General features: G+C 46.0%; 1 protein-coding gene across 1 annotated transcript in view; it reads left to right on the top strand.

Moving 5' to 3' along the window:
- kirrel3a (kirre like nephrin family adhesion molecule 3a) overlaps positions 1–22,992 on the top strand; it is a 267,820-nt gene extending 244,828 nt beyond the window's left edge. Inside the window, exons 14-16 of the mRNA XM_070892817.1 lie at positions 7,312–7,421; positions 19,692–19,778; positions 22,552–22,992. Of these exons, the coding sequence (XP_070748918.1) occupies positions 7,312–7,421; positions 19,692–19,778; positions 22,552–22,992 (638 nt within the window). The remainder of the gene's footprint in view (positions 1–7,311; positions 7,422–19,691; positions 19,779–22,551) is intronic.
- Positions 22,993–23,310: the final 318 nt, after the last annotated feature.

The following is a 23,310-nucleotide window of genomic DNA, read 5'->3' on the forward strand; positions in this document are numbered from 1 at the left end:
GGAATTGGCTAAGTGATGGGAAACAAAGAGTAGTGGTGAACGATTGTTTTTCGGACTGGAGGAAGGTATACAGTGGTGTTCCCCAGGAGTCGGTACTAGGACCACTGCTTTTCTAGATATACATTCATGACTTGGACTTGGGTGTACAGGGCACAATTTCAAAAGTTGCAGATGAACAAAACTTGAAAGTATAGTGAACAGTGAGGAGGTTAGTGATAGACTTCAGGAAGACATAGACAGGCTGGTGAAATGGGTGGACACGTGGCAGATGAAATTTAATGCAGAAAATTGTGAAGTGATACATTTTGATTGAAAGAATGAGAGGAAATATAAACTAAAGGGTACAATCCTAAAGAGGGTGCATGAACAGAGAGACCGAGGTATATATATATGCACAAATCGTTGAAGGTGGCAGGGCAGGTTAAGAAAGCAGTTAAAAAAGCTTACAGGATCCTGGGCTTCATAAATAGAGGTATAGAGTACAAAAGTATGGAAATTATGATGAACCTGTATAAAGCAATGATTCGGCCTCAACTGGAGTATTGTGTCCAATTCTGGGCACCGCACTTTAGGAAGAATGTGAAGGCCTTAGAGAGGGTGCAAAAAAGGTTTACAAGAATGGTTCCAGGGATGAGGAACTTCAGAGGGATAGACTGGAGAAGCTGGAGTTGTTCTCCTTAGAGCAGAGAAGATTAAGAGGAGATTTGATAGAGGTGTTCAATATCATGAGGGGTCTGGACAGGGTAGATAGAGAGAAACTGTTCCCATTGGCAAAAGGGTCGAGAACCAGAGGACACAGATTTAAGGTGATTGGCAAAAGAACCAAAGGCGACGTAAGAAAACATTTTTGCACAGCGAGTGGTTAATTTCTGGAATGCACAGGGGAAATGGATAAGTACCTGAAAGTAAGAGATTTGCAGGGCTACGGGGAAAGGGGGAGTGCGACTAGCTGAAGTGCTCCTGTAGAGAACTGGCACGAGCTCGATGGGCCAAATGGCCTCCTTCTGTGTTGTAACCAATCTATGGCTCTATGATTTTTTTGTGACTGGAAAGCTGTTTCCAGCAGGGTTCCGCAGGGCTCAGTACTAGGTCCCTTGCTTTTGTTGCATGCATCAATGATTTAGACTTCAATGTGGAGGGCATGATTAAGAAGTTTGCAGATGATACAAAAATTGACCGTGTGGTTGATAGTGAGGAAGAAAGCTGTAGACTGCAGGAAGATATCAATGGACTGGTCAGGTGGGCAGAAAAGTGGCAAATGGAATTCAATGCGGAGAGGTAAAAGTAATGCATCAGGGAGGGCTAATGAAGCAAGGGAATGCACAACAAATGGTAGGATTCCGAGCAGTGTAGAAAAACCGAGGGACATTAGAAGGTATGTCCACAGATCCCTGAAGGAAGCTAAGATGGTTAAGAAGGCATACGGCATACGTTCCTTTATTAGCCGAGGCATAGATTACAAGAGCAGGGAGGTTATGCTTAAACTGTATAAAACACTAGTTAGGCCACAGTTAGCGAGTAATGTGTACAGTTCTGGTCACCACATCACAGGAAGGATGTGACTGCACTGGAGAGGGTACAGGAGAAATGTAAGAGGATGTTGGCAGGACTGAACATTTTAACTATGAGGAAAGATTGGATAGGCTGGGGTGTTTTTCTTTGGAACAGAGGAGGTTGAGGGGAGTCTTGATTGCGGCGTATAAAATGCTGAAGGGCCTAGATAGAGTGGATAGTAAGGATCTATTTCCCCTAGCAGAGAGGTCAATAACCAGAGGACATAGATTTAACGCAATTGGTAGAAGGATTAGATGGGAGATGAAGAAAACATTTTTCACCCAGAGGGTGGTGGGGGTCTAGAACTCATTGCCTAAAAGGGTGATAAAGGCAGAAACACGCATCGCATTTAAAAAGTACTTGAATTATACACTTGAAGCGCCATAACCTGGAATGCTATTGACCAAGAGCTGGAAAGTGGGATTAGGCTGGATTGCTCTTTTTCGGCCGGCACAGATATGATGGGCCGAAATGACTTCCTTCTGTGCTTTAAATTTCTATCATTCTATGATTCTATGATTCCCACCCCTCCCCAATTCTCAGAGAATCATCTCCTGCTAAAATCCTTAACTTCCTGTGCTTTTGATCGGAGGGCACCAGAGGGTTGGGAAACACATCCTTATACAAGCCAATTATTACAGTGCTGGAAGGCATAAATAATGTAGATGTGAGCGCAGAACCCAAGAGCACAGGCCTTTACTTAAGATAGGCCTCCAGCGAGGCCACAGGTCAAAAGCTGCAAACAGAATGTGAAACTGTTTCTCTGAATCATTTTTCATGCTACAACTGTGGCACGCACACTTTGGCTGCCGTGTGTACTATCTACAGGATGCACGCAACAACTTGCCAAGGACTTCAACAGCATCTCCCAAACCTATTACCTCCACCACCTAGCAGGAAATGGGGAAGTAGGCGCATAGGAACACCTTCACCTTCAACAACTTGCATTTATACAGCGCCTTCAACGTAGTGAAACATCCCAAGGCACTTCACAGGAGCATTATCAAACAAAATTTGACACTGGACCACCTAAGTTAGAATTTTTTGTGGTTGTGACTAGCAGAATAGATAAGGGGGAACTAATGGATGTATTGGGATTTTCAGAAGGCATTCAATAAGATGCCACGCAAGAGATTATTAAACAAAATTAGGGCAAATGGGATTGGGGGTAATACACTAGCATGGGATTGGTTAACGGCAAGAAAACAGTGAGTAGGAATAAATAGGTAATTTTCAGGTTGGCAGACTGTAACTAGTGGGGTACCGCAAGGATCAATGTTCGGGCCTAAGCTATTCACAATCTATATCAATGATTTGGATGAGGGGATAAAATGTAATATATCCAAGTTTGCTGATGATACAAAGCTAGATGGGAATGTAAGTTGTGAGGAGGATGCAGAGAGGCTTCAAGGGGATATAGACAGGGTAAGTGAATGGGTAAAAACATGGCAAATGGAATATAATGTGGAGAAATGTGAAGTTATGCACTTTGTTTGGAAAAATATAAAGCAGATTATGTTTTAAACAGTGAGAGATTGGGAAATGTTGGTGTTCAGAGGGACCTGGGTGTCCTTGTACATGAATCACTGAACGTTCACATGCAGGTACAGCAAGCAATTAAGAAAGCAAATGGTATCTTGGCTTTTATTACAAGAGGATTTGAGTATATTACAAGAGGCATGAATTGGCTAAGATAGATTGGCTAATGATACTTAAGGGGTTGACTGTGGATGGGCAATGGCAGACATTTAGAGACCGCATGGATGAATTACAACAATTATACATTCCTGTCTGGCGTAAAAATAAAAAAGGGAAGGTGGCTCAACCGTGGCTATCTAGGGAAATCAGGGATAGTATTAAAGCCAAGGAAATGGCATACAAATTGGCCAGAAATAGCAGCGAACCTGGGGACTGGGAGAAATTTAGAACTCAGCAGAGGAGGACAAAGGGTTTGATTAGGACAGGGAAAATGGAGTACGAGAAGAAGCTTGCAGGGAACATTAAGGCGGATTGCAAAAGTTTCAAAAGGTATGTAAAGAGAAAAAGATTAGTAAAGACAAACGTAGGTCCCCTGCAGTCAGAATCAGGGGAAGTCATAACGGGGAACAAAGAAATGGCAGACCAATTGAACAAGTACTTTGGTTCAGTATTCACTAAGGAGGACACAAACAACCTTCCGGATATAAAAGTGGTCAGAGGGTCTATTAAGGAGGAGGAACTGAGGGAAATCTTTATTAGTCGGGAAATTGTGTTGGGGAAATTGATGGGATTGAAGGCGGATAAATCCCCAGGGCCTGATGGACTGCATCCCAGAGTACTTAAGGAGGTGGCCTTGGAAATAGCGGATGCATTGACAGTCATTTTCCAACATTCCATTGACTCTGGATCAGTTCCTATGGAGTGGAGGGTAGCCAATGTAACCCCACTTTTTAAAAAAGGAGGGAGAGAGAAAGCAGGGAATTATAGACCGGTCAGCCTGACCTCAGTAGTGGGTAAAATGATGGAATCAATTATTAAGGATGTCATAGCAGCGCATTTGGAAAATGGTGACATGATAGGTCCAAGTCAGCATGGATTTGTGAAAGGGAGATCATGCTTGACAAATCTTCTGGAATTTTTTGAGGATGTTTCAAATAAAGTGGACAAAGGAGTACCAGTTGATGTGGTATATTTGGACTTTCAGAAGGCTTTCGACAAGGTCCCACACAGGAGATTAATGTGCAAAGTTAAAGCACATGGAATTGGGGGTAGTGTGCTGACGTGGATTGAGAACTGGTTGTCAGACAGGAAGCAAAGAGTAGGAGTAAATGGGTACTTTTCGGAATGGCAGGCAGTGACTAGTGGGGTACCGCAGGGTTCTGTGCTGGGGCCCCAGCTGTTTACATTGTACATTAATGATTTAGACGAGGGGATTAAATGTAGTATCTCCAAATTTGCGGATGACACTAAGTTGGGTGGCAGTGTGAGCTGCGAGGAGGATGCTGTGAGGCTACAGAGTGACTTGGATAGGTTAGGTGAGTGGGCAAATGCGTGGCAGATGAAGTATAATGTGGATAAATGTGAGGTTATCCACTTTGGTGGTAAAAACAGAGAGACAGACTATTATCTGAATGGTGACAGATTAGGAAAAGGGAAGGTGCAACGAGACCTGGGTGTCATGGTACATCAGTCATTGAAGGTTGGCATGCAGGTACAGCAGGCGGTTAAGAAAGCAAATGGCATGTTGGCCTTCATAGCGAGGGGATTTGAGTACAGGGGCAGGGAGGTGTTGCTACAGTTGTACAGGGCCTTGGTGAGGCCACACCTGGAGTATTGTGTACAGTTTTGGTCTCCTAACTTGAGGAAGGACATTCTTGCTATTGAGGGAGTACAGCGAAGATTCACCAGACTGATTCCCGGGATGGTGGGACTGACCTATCAAGAAAGACTGGATCAACTGGGCTTGTATTCACTGGAGTTCAGAAGAGTGAGAGGGGACCTCATAGAAACGTTTAAAATTCTGACGGGTTTGGACAGGTTGGATGCAGGAAGAATGTTCCCAATGTTGGGGAAGTCCAGAACCAGGGGTCACAGTCTAAGGATAAGGGGTAAGCCATTTAGGACCGAGAGAAGGAGAAACTTCTTCACCCAGAGAGTGGTGAACCTGTGGAATTCTCTACCACAGAAAGTAGTTGAGGCCAATTCACTAAATATATTCAAAAGGGAGTTCGATGAAGTCCTTACTACTCGGGGGATCAAGGGGTATGGCGTGAAAGCAGGAAGTGGGTACTGAAGTTTCATGTTCAGCCATGAACTCATTGAATGGCGGTGCAGGCTAGAAGGGCTGAATGGCCTGCTCCTGCACCTATTTTCTATGTTTCTATATGAGTAAAGATGGCCCACTGCAATTATATAGGGCCCTGGTGAGACCACACCTGGAGTATTGTGTACAGTTTTGGTCTCCTTACCTAAGGAAGGATATACTTGCCATAGAGGGAGTGCAGCAAAGATTCGCCAGACTGATTCCTGGGATGGGAGGATTGTCCTCTGAGGAAAGATTGAAGACTAGGCTTATATTCTCTAGAGTTTAGAAGACTGAGAGGTGATCTCACATACAAAATTCTTACAGGTCTTGACAGGGTAGATGCAGGGAGGATGTTTCCTCTGGCTGGGGAGTCTAGACCAGGGGTCACAGTCTCAGAATAAGGGGTTGGCCATTTATGACTGAGATGAGGAGAAATTTCATCACTCAGAAGATGGTGAATCTTTGGAATTCTCTCCCCCAGAGGGCTGTGGATGCTCAGTCATTGAGATCGATAAATTTTTGGATATTAAGGGAATCAAGGGATATGGGGATAGTGCAGGAAAGTGGAGTTGAGGTGGAAGATCACCATGATCTTATTGAATGGCAGGCTCGAGGGGCCGAATGGCCTACTCTTGTTCCTGTTTCTTATGTTCTTATAAGGAAATATTAGGACAGGTGCCTCAAAACTTGGTCAAACAGGTAAGTTTTAAAAAGCATCTTAAAGGAAGAGAGAGAGAGGTGGAGAAGTGGAGAGGCTTAGGGAGGGAATTCCAGAGCTTAAGGCCCAAACAGCTGAAAGCATGGCTGCAATGGTGGAGCAATTAAAATTGGGGATGTGCCAGGGCCAGAATAAGTGACATATTATCCGGTCTTGGACATATATCATTGTTCCTTCATCGTCAGTGGGTCAAAATCCTGGAATTCCTTACTTAACAGCACCGTGGGAACACCTTCACAAGGACTGCAACGATTCAAGAAGGCGGCTCACCACCACCTTCTCAAGGGCAACTAGCGACAGCAATAAATGTCAACCATGGTAGTGGTAACCATATCGCAAAAATGAATCCAAAAAATCTGCTTTGGTCAGACCACGCCTTGAGAACTATGTCCAGTTTTGGTCACCAAGACCTTCAAGCCCTGAAAGCTTCACCGAGAAGAGACATAAGACTGATCAGAAGTCTGAGTTATGAGAAAAGATCGGAGAACCTTTGGCTCTTCAGCCTTGAACGGAGGAGTCTAAGAGGGATCTCATAGAAAGAAAGACTCATACAGTACCTTAGCACGTCTCTCCCATTTTGCACACAGCAAGGTCCCACAAGTAGCAGTGACCCTTATAGTCGGTTCATCCGTTTTCTTTCTGTTGCCATTGGTTGAGTGAGGAAAGTTGCTCAAGACAGCAGGAGAACTTCCTGCTCTTCGAATGGAACTATTAACGTCCATCCAAACCCCACCAGATCGGACCTCGGTGTAACGTTTCATCTTAAGGACAGCATCTCCAACAATGTAACGCTCTCTCAGTACTGCAGTGGGCATGTTGGCTTAGATTATGGGCTCAAATTCATAGAGTTATACAGGGTAGCAGATGGTAAGGAAATAGGAATCGCAGAATATCATGCCAATCGAAACCGAGACTATCACGGGAAAGGGCACAGCTTCAAAGCAGGAAAAAACACATTTGGAAATGGTGCCAATGAGGTCCTTCTCAACTCTAAGAGTGGTCAACACATGGAGTGGCCTTCAAGGTAGAATTGGGGGTGGGGAAGCCACATGATCATTTAAGCAGCGGTTGGACACTGTGGTGAGGGAGAGGTGTTGATTCTTTCTGGGTGGATGAGTCCGAGTTTGTCGAATGCTCATCCGTCAGACAATAGCCTTCACTCCAGGCCCATCGCAGCTCTGACTGCTCATGGATTTGTACAGGTGAATGTTTGTGGGAGGAGATGTTTGATTTCTCTGCTGTGACTGTTTTCCAGATGGTAAAGGTGATGTCTCCGCCAAGAATGACATCCGGGTGGAGATTGTCCACAAGGACCACAATGGAGCACAGCAACCAGGGGAGCAGACGGCAATTAACAATGTGATGGTGAGTTCGGGATTTCTCAATCAGCTCTTCTTCTAACTTAGCCACAATCCTCGGTAACTCGGTGGGTAAATGGGCCATGCCGTGTGGAACAGGCAATGACAAACACACGGACCTTGGTCCCAGCCCTGCCTGTGCTGAGCTAGCTGATCTGATCAGGGCTGTAGTGTCCTCATGTCATAGGGCTGGAGAACAGACCAGTCAGCCTTGCTTCCTGCTTCTGATCCCCATCATAGTGTCAGCGCACAGCCGCATAGTGTACGAACACAGTCCCACAGTATACTCATCATAGGCAGCCCTCGAAATCGAGGAAGTCTTGCTTCCACACTAAACGTGAGTTCTCAGGTGACTGTACAGTCCAATACGGGAATTACATTCTCCATCGCAGGTGGGACAGACAGTGGTTGAGGGAATGGGTGGGTGGGAAGTCTGGTTTGCCACACGCTCCTTCCGCTGCCTGCGCTGGATTTCTGCATGCACTCGCTGACGAGAGTCAAGGTGCACAATGCCCTCCCGGATGCTCTTCCTCCACTGAAGACCAGGACCTCAAATCTGGCACCAAGCTTATGGTCTATAGGGCTGTAGTGACATCTGCCTTCCTATAGGCTCAGAGACGTGGACCATATACAGTAGCCACCTTAAAGCACTGGAGTACCATCAGCACTGCCTCCACAAGATCCTGCAAATCCACTAGGAGGATAGATGCACCAGACCCAGCATCAAAGCACTGACCACACTCGACCAGCTCCGTTAGGCGGGCCACATCGTCCACATGCCTGATACGAGACTCCCAAAGCAAGCGCTCTGCTCGGAACTCCTACACGGCAAGTGAGCCCCAGGTGGGCAGAGGAAATGTTTCAAGGACACCCGCAAAGCCTCCTTGATAAAGTGCAACATCCTCACAGTATACCATCACAGTGTGAACACACAGTCTCATTGTAAATAAGAACATAAGAACATAAGAAATAGGAGCAGAAGCCGGCCATATGGCCCCTTGAGCCTGCTCTGCCATTCAATAAGATCATGGCTGTTCAGATCATGGCTAAGCTCCACCTCCCTGCCGCTCCCCATAACCCTTTACTCCCTTATCGCTCAAAAATCTGTCTATCACCGCCTTAAATATATTCAATGATCCAGCTTCCACAGCTCTCTGGAGCAGAGAATCCCATAGATTTACAACCCACTGAAAGAAGAAATTCCTCCTCATCTCATTTTTAAATGGGTGACTCCTTATTCTAAAACTATGCGCCCGAGTTCTAGATTCCCCATGAGTGGAAACATCCTCTCTGCATCGACCTTGTTGAGCCCCTCATTACCTTATATGTGTCAATAATATCATTTCTCATTCTTCTGAACTCCAATGAGTACAGGCTCAAACTATTCAACCTTTCTTCATAAGTCAACCCCTTCATCTCAGGAATCAACTGAGTGAACCTTCTCTGATATATCCCTCCTTAAATACAGAGACCAAAACTGTCCGCAACACTCCAGGTGTGGCCTCACCAATACCCTGTCCAGTTGTAGCAGGACTTCCTGCTTTTATACTCCACCCCCCTGGCAATAAAGGCCAACATTCCATTTGTCTTCCTAATTATTTGCTGTACCTGCATACTAACCTTTTGTGTTTCATGCACAAGGACCCCCCGGTCCCTCTGGACTACAGTATTTTGTAATTTTGCTCCATTTAAATAATAATTTGCCCTTTTAATTTTTCTGTCAAAGTGGATAACCTCACATTTTCCCACATTATACTCCATCTGCCAAATGTTTGCCCATTCACTTAGCCTGTCTATATCCCTTTGCAGATTTGTTGTGTCCTCCTCACAATTTGCTTTCCCACCCATCTTTGTATCATCAGCAAACTTAGCTACAGTACACTTGGTCCCTTCCATCCAAATCATTAATATATAGATTGAAAATAGTTGAGCCCCAGCATTGATCCCTTTGGCACCCCACTAGTTACTGTTTGACAACCGGAAAATAAGAACTTTAGAACATAAGAAATAGGAGCAGGAGTAGGCAATTTAGCCCTTTGAGCCTGCTCTGCCATTCAATAAGATCATAGCTGATCTGATCATGGACTCAGCTCCACTTCCCTTCCTGCTCCCATAACCCTTTACTCCCTTATCGCTTAAAAATCTGTCTATCCCTGCCTTAAATATATTCAATGACCTCACCTCCACATCTCTGGGGCAGAGAATTCCATAGATTTACAAGCCTCTGAAAGAAGAAATTCCTCCTCATCTCAGTTTTAAATGGGCGTCCCCTTATTCTGAGACTATGTCCTCTAGTTTTAGTTTCCTCTATGAATGGAAATATTCTCTCTGCATCCACTTTGTCGAGCCCCCTCATTATCTTTTAAGTTTCAATAAGATCACCTCTCATTCTTCTGAACTCCAATGAGTATAGGCCCAACCTACTCAACCTATCTCCATAAGTCAACCCCCTCATCTCCGGAATCAACCTAGTGAACCTTCTCTGAACAGCCTTCAATACAACTATATCCTTCCTTAAATACGGAGACCAAAACTGAATGCAATACTCCAGCTGTGGCCTCACCAATACCCTATACAGTTGTAGCAGGACTTCTGTGCTTTTATATTCTATCCCCCTTGCAATAAAAGCCAACATTCAATTTGTCTTCCTGATTACTTGCTGTACCTGCCTACTAACGTTTTGTGTTTCATACACAAGTACCCCCAGGTCTCTCTGCACTGCAGCACTTTGCAATTTTTCTCCATTTAAATTATAATTTGCTTTTCTATTTTTCTGCCAAAATGGATAACCTCACATTTTCCCACATTATACTCCATCTGCCAAATTTTTGCCCACTCACTTAGTCTGTCTATATCCCTTTGCAGATTTCTTGTATCCTGCTCAAAATTTGCTTTCACAACCATCTTTGTATCATCAGCACTACACTCGGTCCCTTCATCCAAGTCATTAATATAGATTGTAAATAGTTGAGGCCCCAGCACCGATCCCTGCGGCACCCCTGTAGTCACTGTTTGCCAACCAGAAAACGACCCATTTATCCCGGCTCTCTGTTTTCTGTTAGTTAGCCAATCCTCTATCCATGCTAATATATTACCCCCCACCCCGTGAACTTTTATCTTGTGCAGTAACCGTTTATGTGGCACCTTATAAAATGCCTTCTGGAAATCCAAATACACCACATCCACTGGTTCCCCCTTATCCACCCTGCTCATTACATCCTCAAAGAACTCCAGCAAATTTGTCAAACATGATTTCCCTTTCATAAAACCATGCTGACTCTGCTTGACTAAATGATGCTTTTCCAAATGTCCTGCTACTGCTTCCTTAATAATGGACTCCAACATTTTCCCAATCGATGTTAGGCTAACCGGTCTATAATTTTCTGCTTTCCGTCTGCCTCTTTTTTTAAGTAGGGGCTTTACAATTGCGGTTTTTCAATTCACTGGGACCTCCCCAACATCCAGGGAATTTTGGTAAATTACAACCAATGCATCCACTATCTCTGCAGCCACTTCATTTAAGACCCTAGGATGTAAGCCATCAGGTCCAGGGGACTTGTCCCATTATTTTACCAAATACTTCTTCTTTAGTGACAGTGATTGTATTCCCTCCCTATAGCACCTTGATTATCCATTATTGGGATGTTTTTAGGGTCTTCGAAGGTGAAGACCGATACAAAATATTTGTTCAATGTCTCTACCATTTCTTTGTTCCCCAACATTCATTCCCCAGTCTCATCCTCTAAGGGACCAACATTTACTTTAGCCACTCTCTTCCTTTTTATACATCTGTAGAAACTCTTACTATCTGTTTTTATAGTTCTTGCTAGTTTACTTTCATAATCTATCTTCCCTCTCTTTATTTTTTTTTAGTGGTTCTTTGCTGGTTATTCCCAACCCTCTGGCCTCCCACTAATCTTGGCCACTTTGTATGCTATTGTTTTTAATTGGACACCATCCCTTATTTCCTTAGTTAGCCACGGAGAGTTATCCCTTCTCTTACAGCCTTTCCTCTCATTGGGATATATTTTTGTTGAGAGTTACGAAATATCTTCTTAAATGTCCGCCACTGCTCATTAACCGTCCCATACATTAATCTATTTTCCCAGTCCACTTTAGCCAACTTTGCCTTCATACCTTTGCAGTCTCCTTTATTTAAGCTTAGGACACTGATTTGAGATCCAACTTTCGCACTCTCAAACTGATTTTGAAATTCAACCATGCCAGAACCACAGAAGCTCACAATGCAGAGGGAGGCTATTCATCCCGTTCGGTCTGTGCTGGTTCTTTGTGGTCCCACCTTCTTACCCCTGCTACTTGCCTGCCCATGCTGCTAACCTGTCCATGTTCTCCTGGTCTTATAGAGTTCCCCTCATTACTTGTCAAGCATAACTTTTCTGTCATCAGCAAATTGCGATATATTACTCCTACATCTAAGTGCAAATTTTTTTTATTCGTTCCTTTGATTTGAGCGAGGCCAGCATTTATTGCCCATCGCTAATTGCCCTTGAGAAGATGGTGGACAACCACCTTCTTGAACCGCTGCAGTCCGTGTAGTGAAGGTGCTCCCACAGTGCTGTTAGGGAGGGAGTTCCAGGATTTTGACCCAGCGACAATGTAGGAATGGCGATATATTTCCAAGCCAGGATGGTGTGTAACTTGGAGAGGAATTTGCAGCCCTTGTCCTTCAAGGTGGTAGAGGTCGTGGGAGGTGCAGCCTTGGCGAGTTGCTGCAGTGCATCTTGTAGATGGCACACACTGCAGCCACGGTGCGCCGGTGGTGGAGGGAGTTAATGTTGAAGGTGGTGGATGGGGTACCAATCAAGTGGACTGCTTTGTCCTGGATGGTCTCAAGCTTCTTGAGTGTTGTTTGAGCTGCACTCATCCAGGCAAGTGGAGAGTATTCCATCACACTCCTGACTTGTGCCTTGTAGATGGTGGAAAGGCATTGGGGAGTCAGGAGGTGAGACACTCGCCGCAGAATACCCAGTCTCTGACCTGCTCTTGTTGCCACAGTATTTATGTGGCTCGTCCAGTTAAGTTTCAGTGGCAGGATGTTGCTGTTGGGGGATTCGGCGATGGTAATTTCAAGGGGCGGTTGTTAGACACTTGCTGGTTGGAGATAGTCATTGCCTGGCACTTGCGTGGCATAAATGTTGCTTGCTACTTATCAGTTCTTGCTACATGCAGGTACAGACTCCTTATCTGGAGTTGTGAATGGCACTGAACACTGTGCAGTCATCAGGGAACATCCCCACTTCTGACCTTATGATGGAGGGAAGGTCATTGATGAAGCAGCTGGAGATGGTTGGGCCTAGAACATTGCACTGAGGAATTCTGGCAGCAATGGGGCTGGGATGATTGACTTCCAACAGCCACATCCATCTTCCTTTGTGCGAGGTATGACTCTAGCCAGTGCAGAGTTTTTCCCCTGATTCCCATTGGCATCAATTTTACTGGGGCTGCTTGATGCCACATTCGGTCAAAAGCTGTATTAATGTCAAGGGCAGTCACTCTCACCTCACCTCTGGAATTCAGCTCTTTTGTCCATGTTTGAACCAAGGATGTAATGAGGTCTGGAGCCGGGTGGTCCTGGCGGAACCCAAACTGAGCATTGGTGAGCAGGTTATTGATGAGTAAGTGCTGCTTGATAGCACTGTCGACGACACCTTCCATCACTTTGCTGATGCTCAAGCTCCCCGCTGGAGTAGAACTAAACTACAGAACCAGTGGGAACCTGTTCAAACTTCACCGTCTCCAGGCCAGGTCTAAGGCCACCCCAACCTTTGTCGTTGAGCTTCAGTATGCAGACACGCCTGCGTCTGCGCACATACAGAGGCTTAACTCCAGTAATTAGTCGACGTACAAAAGCATGGGCCTTACGCTAAACATCTATAAGACAAAGGTCCTCAACCAGCCTGTTCTCACCGCACAACACTTCCCCCGCAGTCATCAAGATCCACGGCTCGGCCCTGAACAACTTAGATCATTTCCCATACCTCGGGAACCTCTTATCAACAACAGTAGACATTGATGACGAGATTCAACACCGCCTTTAGTGCGCCAGCGCTGCCTGAGGAAAAGAGTGTTCGAAGACCAGGCCCTCAAATCTGCCACCAAGCTCATGGTCTATGAGGCTGTAATAATACCTGCCCTCCTGAATGGCTCAGAGACATGGACCATATACAGTAGACACCTCAAGTCGCTGGAGAAATATCACCAATGATGTCTCCGCAAGATCCTACAAATCTCCTGGGAGGACAGACGCACCAACATTAGCGTCCTTGACCAGGCCAACATTCCCAGCATTGAAGCACTGACCACACTTGGTCAGCTCCACTGGGCAGGCCACTTTGTCCGCATGCCAGATAAGAGACTCCCAAAGCAAGCGCTCTACTCGGAACTCCTTCACTACAAACGAGCCAAAGGTGGGCAGAGGGAACGTTACAAAGACACCCTCAAAGCCTCCCTGATAAAGTGCAGCATCCCCATCGACACCTGGGAGTCCCTGGCCAAAGACTGCCCTAAGTGGAGGACGTGCATCCGGGAGGGCGCTGAGCACCTCGAGTCTCATCGCAGAGAGCGTGCAGAAATCAAGTGCAGGCAGCGGAAAGAGCTTGCAGCAAACCTGTCCCACCCTCCCTTACCCTCAACGGCTATCTGTCCCACCTGTGGCAGGGACTGTGGCTCTCGTTCAGCCACCTAAGGACTCATTTTAAGAGTAGAAGCAAGTCTTCCTCGATTCTGAGGGACTGCCTATGAAAGATGAATAACGTTTGAGAGTAGACTGATGGGGCTGGATTGGATTTGTCCTGCTTTTTGTGGACAGGACATAACTAGACAGTTTGCCACTTGGTCAGGAAATGCCAGTTTTGTAGCTGTACTGGAACAGATTGGCTAGCGGCACATCTAGTCCTGAAGCACAAGTCTTCAGCACTACAGCCAAGATGTTGTTGGGGTCCACAGCCTTTGCTCTAACCAGTGCACTGAACCGTTTCTTGATATCACGTGGAGTGAATCGAATTGACTGAAAATTGGCTTCTGTGATGGTGGGGACCTCAGGAGGAGGCTAATATGGATCATCCACTCGGCACTTCTGACTACAGATGGTTGCAAACACCAGCCTTGTCTTTTGCACTCGCGTGCTGGGTTCCGCAATCATTGAGGCTGGGGATATTCATGCCGATATTCATTTAATTGTTTAATGGTCCACCACCATTCACAGCTGGATGTGGCAGGACTGCAGAGCTTTGATCTGATCCGTTGATTGTATGATTGCTTAGCTCTGTCGATATTCTTCTGCTGTTTAACAGCATATAGTCCTGTGTTGCAGCTTCACCAGTTTGGCAGCTCATTTTTAGGTACACCTGGTGCTGCTCCTGACATGCTCTTCTGCACTCCTTATTGAACCAGACTTTGTCCCCTGGCTTTATGGTAATTGAGAGTGAGGAATATGCCGGGTCATGAGGTTACAGATTGTAGTGGAATACAATTCTGCTGCTGCTGCTGGCCCACAGCGCCTCATGGATACCCAGTTTTGAGCTGCTAGATCTGTTCTGAATCTATCCCATTTAGCATGGTGGTAGTGCCACACAACACGATGGAGAGTGTCCTCAGTGTGAAGACAAGACTTTGTCTCCACAAGGACTGTGCGATGGTCACTGCTACCATTACTGTCATGGGCAGATGCATCTACGACAGGTAGATTAGTGAGGATGAGGTCAAGTAGGTTTTTCCCTCGTGTTGGTTCTCTCACCACCTGCTGCAGGCCCAGTCTGGCAGCTCTGTCCTTCAGGAATCAGCCATCTCGGTCAGTAGTGGTGCTACCAAGCCACTCATGGTGATGGACATTGAAGCCCCCACCCAGAGTACATTCTGTGCCCTTGCTACCCTCAGTGCTTCATCCAAGTGATGTTCAACATGGAGGAGTACTGATTCATCAGCTGAGGGAGGGCATTAGGTGGTAATCAGCAAGAGGTTTCTTTGCCCATGCTGACCTGAAACCATGAGACTTCATGGGGTCCGGAGTCAATGTTGAGGACTCCCAGGGCCACTCCCTCCCGACTGTATACCACTGTACCACCACCTCGGGTGCATATCCACGAGGCGGTCAGATGCACCAACGTCATTATTCTCACTCAGGGCAACATCCCCAGCATCGAAACACTGACCACACTCGACCAGCTCTGTTGGGCGGCCCACGTCGTCCGCATGCCTGACACAAGACTCCCAAAGCAAGCACTCTACTCAGAACTCCTACGGCAAGTGAACTCCAGGTGGGCAGAGGAAATGTTTCAAGGACACCCTCAAAGCCTCCTTGATAAAGTGCAACATCTCCACCGGCACCTGGGAATCCCTGGCCCAAGACCTCTCTAAGTGGAGGAAGAGCATCCGGGAGGGCGCTGAGCACCTCGAGTCTCGTCGCTGAGAGCATGCAGAAATCAAGCACAGGCAGTGAAAGGAGCGTGTGGCAAACCAGATGCCCCGCCCACCCTTTCGCTCAACCACTGTCTGTCCCACCTGTGACAGAGACTGTAATTCCCATATTGGACTGTCCGGCCACCTGAAAACTCACGTTTAGAGTGGAAGCAAGTCTTCTTTGATTTCGAAGGACTGCCTATGATGATGACCTCGGATGGGTCTGTCCTGCCGGTGAGACAGGACATACCCAGGGATGGTGATGGAGGAGTCTGGGATATTGGCTGAAAATGCTCTATCGATATCAAGTACAAAGTGATCCCCTGGGAACCCTTTCTACTGCACCAACACCCATTTACTCTAATACTTTGTATCCTATCTGCAACCAGCTTTCTATCCATGCTGCTACATTTCCACTTACACCAGACACCTGAATTTTTCTAACAAGTCTCCTGAGAGACACCTTATCAAACGACTTCTGTAAATTCAAATGTACTGCACCTACATTCCCTTTTATCTATTCTCTTCTTCAAAAATCACAATTAAATTTGTCCAACATGACTTTCCTTTAACAAATCCTTCCCAGCTATTCTTGATCATTCCATCAAACTGACATAATGCTGATTTGTTCTTGAATTATGGATTCTACGAGTTTGCCGACAACTGGCCTAAACAGTTATCTGGTTTATCCTTCTCTCCCCTCTTGAACTGAGGTGCTACATTGGCTACTCTCCAAGCTCCGAGCACAATTTGCGTAAGGAACATCAGCACCTCGAGCCTATACCGCCATACAATCAGATCGTGGCAGATCTGCACCGCGACTCTATTCACTTAACTTTGATCGCTATTCCTCGATACCCTTATCTAAGAAAACTCTATTGATCTCAATCTTGAAAGATCCAATTAATCCACAGTCATTTGGGTGAGAGAATTATACATTTCTACTGCTCTTTGTGTGAAAAAATGCTCCCTGATTTCTCTCCTGAATGACCAGCTCTAATTTTAAGATTAAGTTCCCTCGTTCTCGATAGTTTCTCCGTATTTACCCTATTGAATCCTTTTGCCCTTTTAAATATCTCGATCAGATTACCCCTCAATCTTCTATACTCATAGAAACATAGAAAATAGGTGCAGGAGTAGGCCATTCGGCCCTTCGAGCCTGCATCGCCATTCAATGAGTTCATGGCTGAACATGCAACTTCAGTACCCCATTCCTGCTTTCTCGCCATACCTCTTGATTCCCCTAGTAGTAAGAACTACTCAAGAGCATACAAGCCAAGTTTAAGCAATCTTTCCTCATAATTTAACATCCATTTCAGTTTCTTAGTAAATTTTGAAAAACATTATTTTCATAAGCTTTTAAAAGGTATATTAGTGTCCTTCTCTTCTTAGGCCATCCCCTGGAGTCGAGGATGACTTGCTTCCTAATATGAGTTCTCAGGTGACTGATGAGACTAATGCAGGACCTACAGTCTCTGTCAGAGGTGGGGAAGGTGGTGGTTGGAGAGACGGGTGGGTGAGGTATTTGATTTGTCGTGCGCTTCTTCCGCTGTTTGCTCTTGGCTTCTGCATGCTCCCGGCGAAGAGGCTCAAAGTGTCCGCCGCCTTCTCGGATACTTTTCCATTTTGAGTGGTCTTGGGCCAGGGATTCCCAAGAGTCGGTAGGCATGTTGCATTTTTTCAAGGAGGATTTGAGGGTGTCCTTGAAGTGTTTTCTCTGCCCTCCTGGGGCTTGCTTGCCTGCCGTGTCGGAGCTCGGAGTAGAGCGCTTGTTTCGAGAGTCTAGTATCAAGCATGCAGACAATGTGGCCCGACCATCAGGCCTGATTGAGCATGGTCAATGCCTCGATGCTGGGGATGTTGGCCTGAGAGAGAACGCTGATGTTGATGCATCTATCCTGTCAATGGATTTGCAGGATTTTTTGGAGGCAAATAGCCAGCCTCAAATTTTACGCCTCAAATAATCAGCTTAAGTTCAAGGGCCTCGTCGAAGGCCCGCAGGCAGCTGCAATTAGCGGAAACGCGCCTTGGTGATTAATTTGAAGAAAGAAAGAAAGACTTGCATTTATATAGCGCCTTTCACGTCCTCACGACATCCCAAAGCACTTTACAGTCAATGAAGTACTTTTGAAGTGTAGCCACTGTTGTAATGTAGGAATTGCGGCAACCAATTTGTGCACAGCAAGCTCCCACAAACAGCAATGTGATAAATGTCCAGGTAAACAAGATAGTAAATACAATGGAAAGATAAAATGGTGAGCAAGAACAGGGGGACTCGGGTTCAAACTAGCAAAAGGTAAATTTAGGATGAATATCAGGAAGTTCTACATTGCACACAGAGATGCTCGACATCAGGAATAGATTCATGGATGGAATAATGGAAGGAGAAACCCTGGAATAATTCTAAAATCAATTCAATGTTGATATGGGAAGAACATAGGCTTGATCCGAATTAATGAACTAAAATGAAATTCTTCATCCGTAATTTATTGTGAACCCTGCCATACCTTAAGCTTTCTCAGCTAGAGTCCCTCTTCTCTTTAACTTTTAATATAAAATGACCTTTCTCAGCAATGTCCTTGGAATAGCGAAACCCAGTTGAGAAAGACATCAAAGGCTCGGAGTATGAGAGGGAACATCCGTTAAATTGAAGCACTCTTGTGCAGTAGGTAACACTAGACTGCTATCATTTGCCTGAGTCTTTGGCAATGCAAGTTGCAGAAATTTATCCTCGAGAAATAAATAAGAACATAAGAATTAGGAGCAGGAGTAGGGCATACGGTCCGTCAAGCCTGCTCCACCATTCAGTAAGATCATGGCTGATCTTTGACCCCAGTTCCACTCTCCCGCCCGATTTCCATATCCCTTTATTCCGCTAGAGTCCAAAAATCTATCTATCTCAGCCTTGAATATACTCAACAACTGAGTATCTACAGCTCTGTGGGTCAGAGAATTCCAAAGATTCACAACCCTCTGAGTGAAGAAATTCCTCCTCATTTCAATCTTAAATGGCCAGCCCCTTACCCTGAGACTATGCCCCTGGTTAACAGGGAAACAACCTCTCTGCATCTACCCTGTCAAACCTCCTCAGAATCTTATATGTTTCGCTGAGATCACCTCTCATTCTTCTAAACTCCAGAGAGTATAGGCCCAATGTACTCAATCTCTCCTTATAGGACAACCCTCTCATTCCAGGCAACAATCTAGTCAACCTTCATTGCACCACCTCGAAGACAAGTATGTCCTTCCTCAGATAAGGAGACCAAAACTGTGCACAGTACTCCAGGTGTGTGTAATGTTTGCTCACAGGTTTGTAGAGCTGTTGAGTTGGGAGTGGCTTAGCCAGACACATGATGTTCACAAGGCTCAATAAACCCCCAGCCAGTTGGGTTCGGGGGATCCACGATGAGGCAGATGGTTGTGAGCCTGGTGGATGAACTGATAATGTGTAATGTGATTGTTAAACCTTTGCTAATAAACCAACTAGTTCTTAATAGCAATTAATTCTTATGAATTCTTAAGCAAAGAACCCATGAAGCAAATCCATTACAGTGTGGTCTCATCAGAACCCTGTACAGTTGTAGTAAGACTTCCTTATTCTTCTACTCCAACCCCCAAAAGGCCAGCATACCATTTGCCTTCCTAACAGCTTACTGTACCTGCATGCTGCATCTGTGTGTTTCCTGTACGAGGACACCTAAATCTCTCTGAACACCAACATTTAATAGTTTCTCAACATTTAAAAAATATTCTGTTGTTCTATTCTTCCTGCCTTCTTACAAATACTTGGCTGTGGATGAATGGGGGAGGGGGAAGGTGAGAGAGAAGAGGAACAATGATGATTGTGTGTTGTTTACAGATCGACAGAGGAGATTTTGAGCAGGACCCTGTGCTGAAGCAACTAGAAGTCCTCAAGGAAGAGGAGAAGGAATACCAGCACATCAAGGTTGGAAAATCTCACAATAGAGTTTCTACTGCTCAAAGTACTTTCAGTTCTCCAATTGATTTTGATATAAACTCTACTGTCGTTGCGATCATTGGACCACTGTCCCAGACACAAGGAAGAGGAAATGGGTGCGGCGACCTGGTGTGGGATTTCCAGATGTTCTAAGTGGGCGGGGCTGGGCCTGAATTATGCTAATGAGGCAGGAAGGGTGTCCATGGCCCTCCCACCTCACTTTCTTTGCAACTGGGTGTCCGACTGAAGTGACCTCCCCCGCCCCCATTCCCCGGCAGTGAGACTTGGAGCAGGATTGGAGGGTTTGCGAGGGTATTCGGAGCTTTCTGAAGGCACATGGAGCCAGAAGATAGGACAATCCCTCCCCATCCAATCACAATCTTCAGGTATCGGTGTCAACTGCATCAAACTTAATGCTTTGAATTCAAAACTAAATACAATTGACATGATTGAAAACGGCTAACTTATGGGTCTTGTCCTACCAGACGCATCAAAAGTCAAAGAAAGAGGTGACTTGGCTCCTGGTCTGTTCTTTCTGGCCGACTGTCCACTTGAGAAATCAGTGGAGCCGAGTGATGCTCCCTGCTGCATTACACAACATTAGCAAATTAGAACATAAGGAAGAATTAGGAGCAGACCTCTCGATCCTGCTCTGCCATTCAATGAGATCATGGCTGATCTATCTCAACTTCACTTGCCTGCACTGTCACCATATCCCTTGATTCCCTTAATATCCAAAAATCTATCGATCTCTGTCTTCAATATACTTAAATCCTGAGCCTCTTCTGAGGTAGAGAATTTCAAAGACTCACCACCCTCTGAATGAAGAAGTTTCTCGACATCTCAGTCCTAAATGGACAACCCCTTATTTTGACCCCTGGTTCTAGACTCCTCAGCCAGAGGAAACATCCTCCCTGCATCTACCCTGTCAAGCCCAAATTGTGCGTCCAGTACCTTTTATCGAGCAGGTGAAGGAGAGGACAGGCTGGGGTGGGGAGGGAAAGACGTGTGTAGAACGAGGGCAGGGTGGAAGGTCTCACTACACTTGGCATTGATGAGGCAGTTCTGGCTGCTCTGGGAGCACTCCTGACCCCATCCCCATAATGCCAAGTCAGCTCATTATAATATTTAAATTTTATTCCTAAGGCATGCCTCAGGATGCCCTGTAGGATCGCGTTGTTCATAGAGACAAGAGAGAATCAGTTAAGAAAGGTCCTTCTATTTTTGGTGAATGAAGGGATGAAACGGAACATAGGAACACGAGGAGGCCATTCAGCCCCTCCAATCTGTTCCACTATTCAATTAGATCATGGCTGATTTGTACCTCAACCACATTTACCCGCTTTAGCTCCATATCCCTTGATACCTTACCGTTACCCAACAAAACTCTGTCAATCTCAGTCTTGAAAAGAAAAAAGGAAAAAAAAGGAAATACTTGTATTTATATAGCGCCCTTCATGACCTTAGGATGTTCCAAAGCACTTTACAGCCAGTGAAGTACTTTTGGAGTGTAGTCACTGTTGTACTGTAGGAAACAAGGCAGCCAATTAGCGCACAGCAAGCTCCCACAAACAGCAATGAGATAATGACCAGATACTCTGTTTGAGTGATGTCACATGAGACCAGAGGAAAATCAGCCTTCTTGCGGCCCAAAGGTTGAGGAGGATGTAAGCAGAGTTCACACAAGTGAAGGGGTCAGTCCAACCCAGATGAAACCTTTTCTATAGGGCCTCCCTTGCAGTGCCCACATGTAACAGGAATTGGCAGACTAATTACAATTTTAAAAAATGAGCCTTAATAAGACTAACAATTACCTTCAAGTAACAGCATCTTGGCCTTTATTTTATCGTTGTTTGTGGCACCTAGCTGTATATAAAATGGCTGCTGCATTTCCCCACGTTATAATGGTGACTACATTTCAAAAGTACTTCATTGGCTGTAAAGTGCTTTCGGATGTCTTGAGATCATGAAAGGAGCTAGAGCAATTCAAATTCCCAATATGCACTCCCTGCACAGGTGCCTAGACATGTTTTGTGCTCACCAGTTTACACTGTGCCAACCTACATGAACTGGGCCGAGAGACTTTTAACTTCTTCGCCCAATTAACTGAAGTCTGGCCTTGCATTAGCAACCCCTTTGTGGTCACTCAACAACAACAACAACTTGTATTTATATAGCCCCTTTAACGTAGCGCTTCACAGGGGTGTTTTAAGACAAATCAAATACATTTGACACCAAGCCACATAAGAAGAAGTTACGGCAGATGACCAAAAGCTTGGTCAAAGAGGTAGGTTTTAAGGCGCATCTTAAAGGAGGAAAAAGAAGTAGAGAGGCGGAGAGGTTTCGGGTGGGAGTTCCAGAGCTTAGGGCAGCTGAAGGCATAGCCACCGATGGTTGAGCGATTACAATCAGGGATGTTCAAGAGGGCAGAATTTGAGGAGCGCAGACATCTCGGGGGGTTGTGGGGCTGAAGGAGATTACAGAGATAGGGAGGGGCAAGGCCATGGAGGGATTTGTAAACAAGGATGTGAATTTTGAAATCGAGGCATTGCTTAACTGCGAGCCAATGTAGATCAGGGGTGATGGGTGAGCGGGACTTGGTGCGCGTTAGGATACAGGCTGCCGAGATTTGGATGACCTCAAGTTTACTCATAAAATATAAATTTTTTTTGCTGAAAGGATTTACTATTCCCTCAAAGGGCAACCGGACTGGCTAAAAGCAGTATTTGATCGTAACCGCTGGGTTTCCTTTCCCTCGCAGGATCCCACCAACGGCTATTACAGCGTGCACACCTTCCCGGACCTCCGGCCAGCAGCCAACACCGCCACCGCGGGGTGCCCAGCCGACCAGCGGCCCAGTGTGAAGCAGCGGGTGCCCACGGGCATGTCCTTCTCCACCCTCTACACACAGCTGAGCGCGGCCAACCGGATGTACGAGTACGGGCAGCGCTTCGTGCTGGGCAATGGCAGCAGTTCCATCGAGCTGTGCGAGCGGGAGTACCAGCGAGGCTCCATGAGCGACAGCAACTCCTTCCTGGACAACCAGTGCAACAGCAGCGTCAGCAGCAACAGCAAGCAGGACAGCTCGGTCCAGTTCGACGAAGCCAGCAAGGCCTCGGCCTCCTCCCACTACTCCCACTCGTCCTCCCAGAACTCAGACTTAACCCGGCCACTGCAGAGACGGATGCAGACCCATGTCTGAAGTTCCCACCTGCCCCCGCTCCCACCTCCCCCGCCAACTCACCCCCACAACCGGACTGACGGCAACCTGGCACCATCAAGGCCCGACAATAAAGCCGACGTTTCTGCTCGCGCTTTCCCTGAAGCTGGAGTCTTGAACAGGACCACTTCCTCTTCAGATGGAGTCATCCTCGGCCACGTTCCCCAAACCTCCCATCAATTTGGAACCGCTCCATTGCAACAACGAATTGCCTGGGCGTCAGAACTGTGATAGACTTCGTCCCCACCTCTCCTGTCACCTGGCACTCCATGTACTGGCCTGGTCCCAATGCCGGTGGGA

This window comes from Pristiophorus japonicus, chromosome 11, assembly GCF_044704955.1.
Source record: "Pristiophorus japonicus isolate sPriJap1 chromosome 11, sPriJap1.hap1, whole genome shotgun sequence".
Classification (NCBI taxonomy): domain Eukaryota; kingdom Metazoa; phylum Chordata; class Chondrichthyes; family Pristiophoridae; genus Pristiophorus; species Pristiophorus japonicus.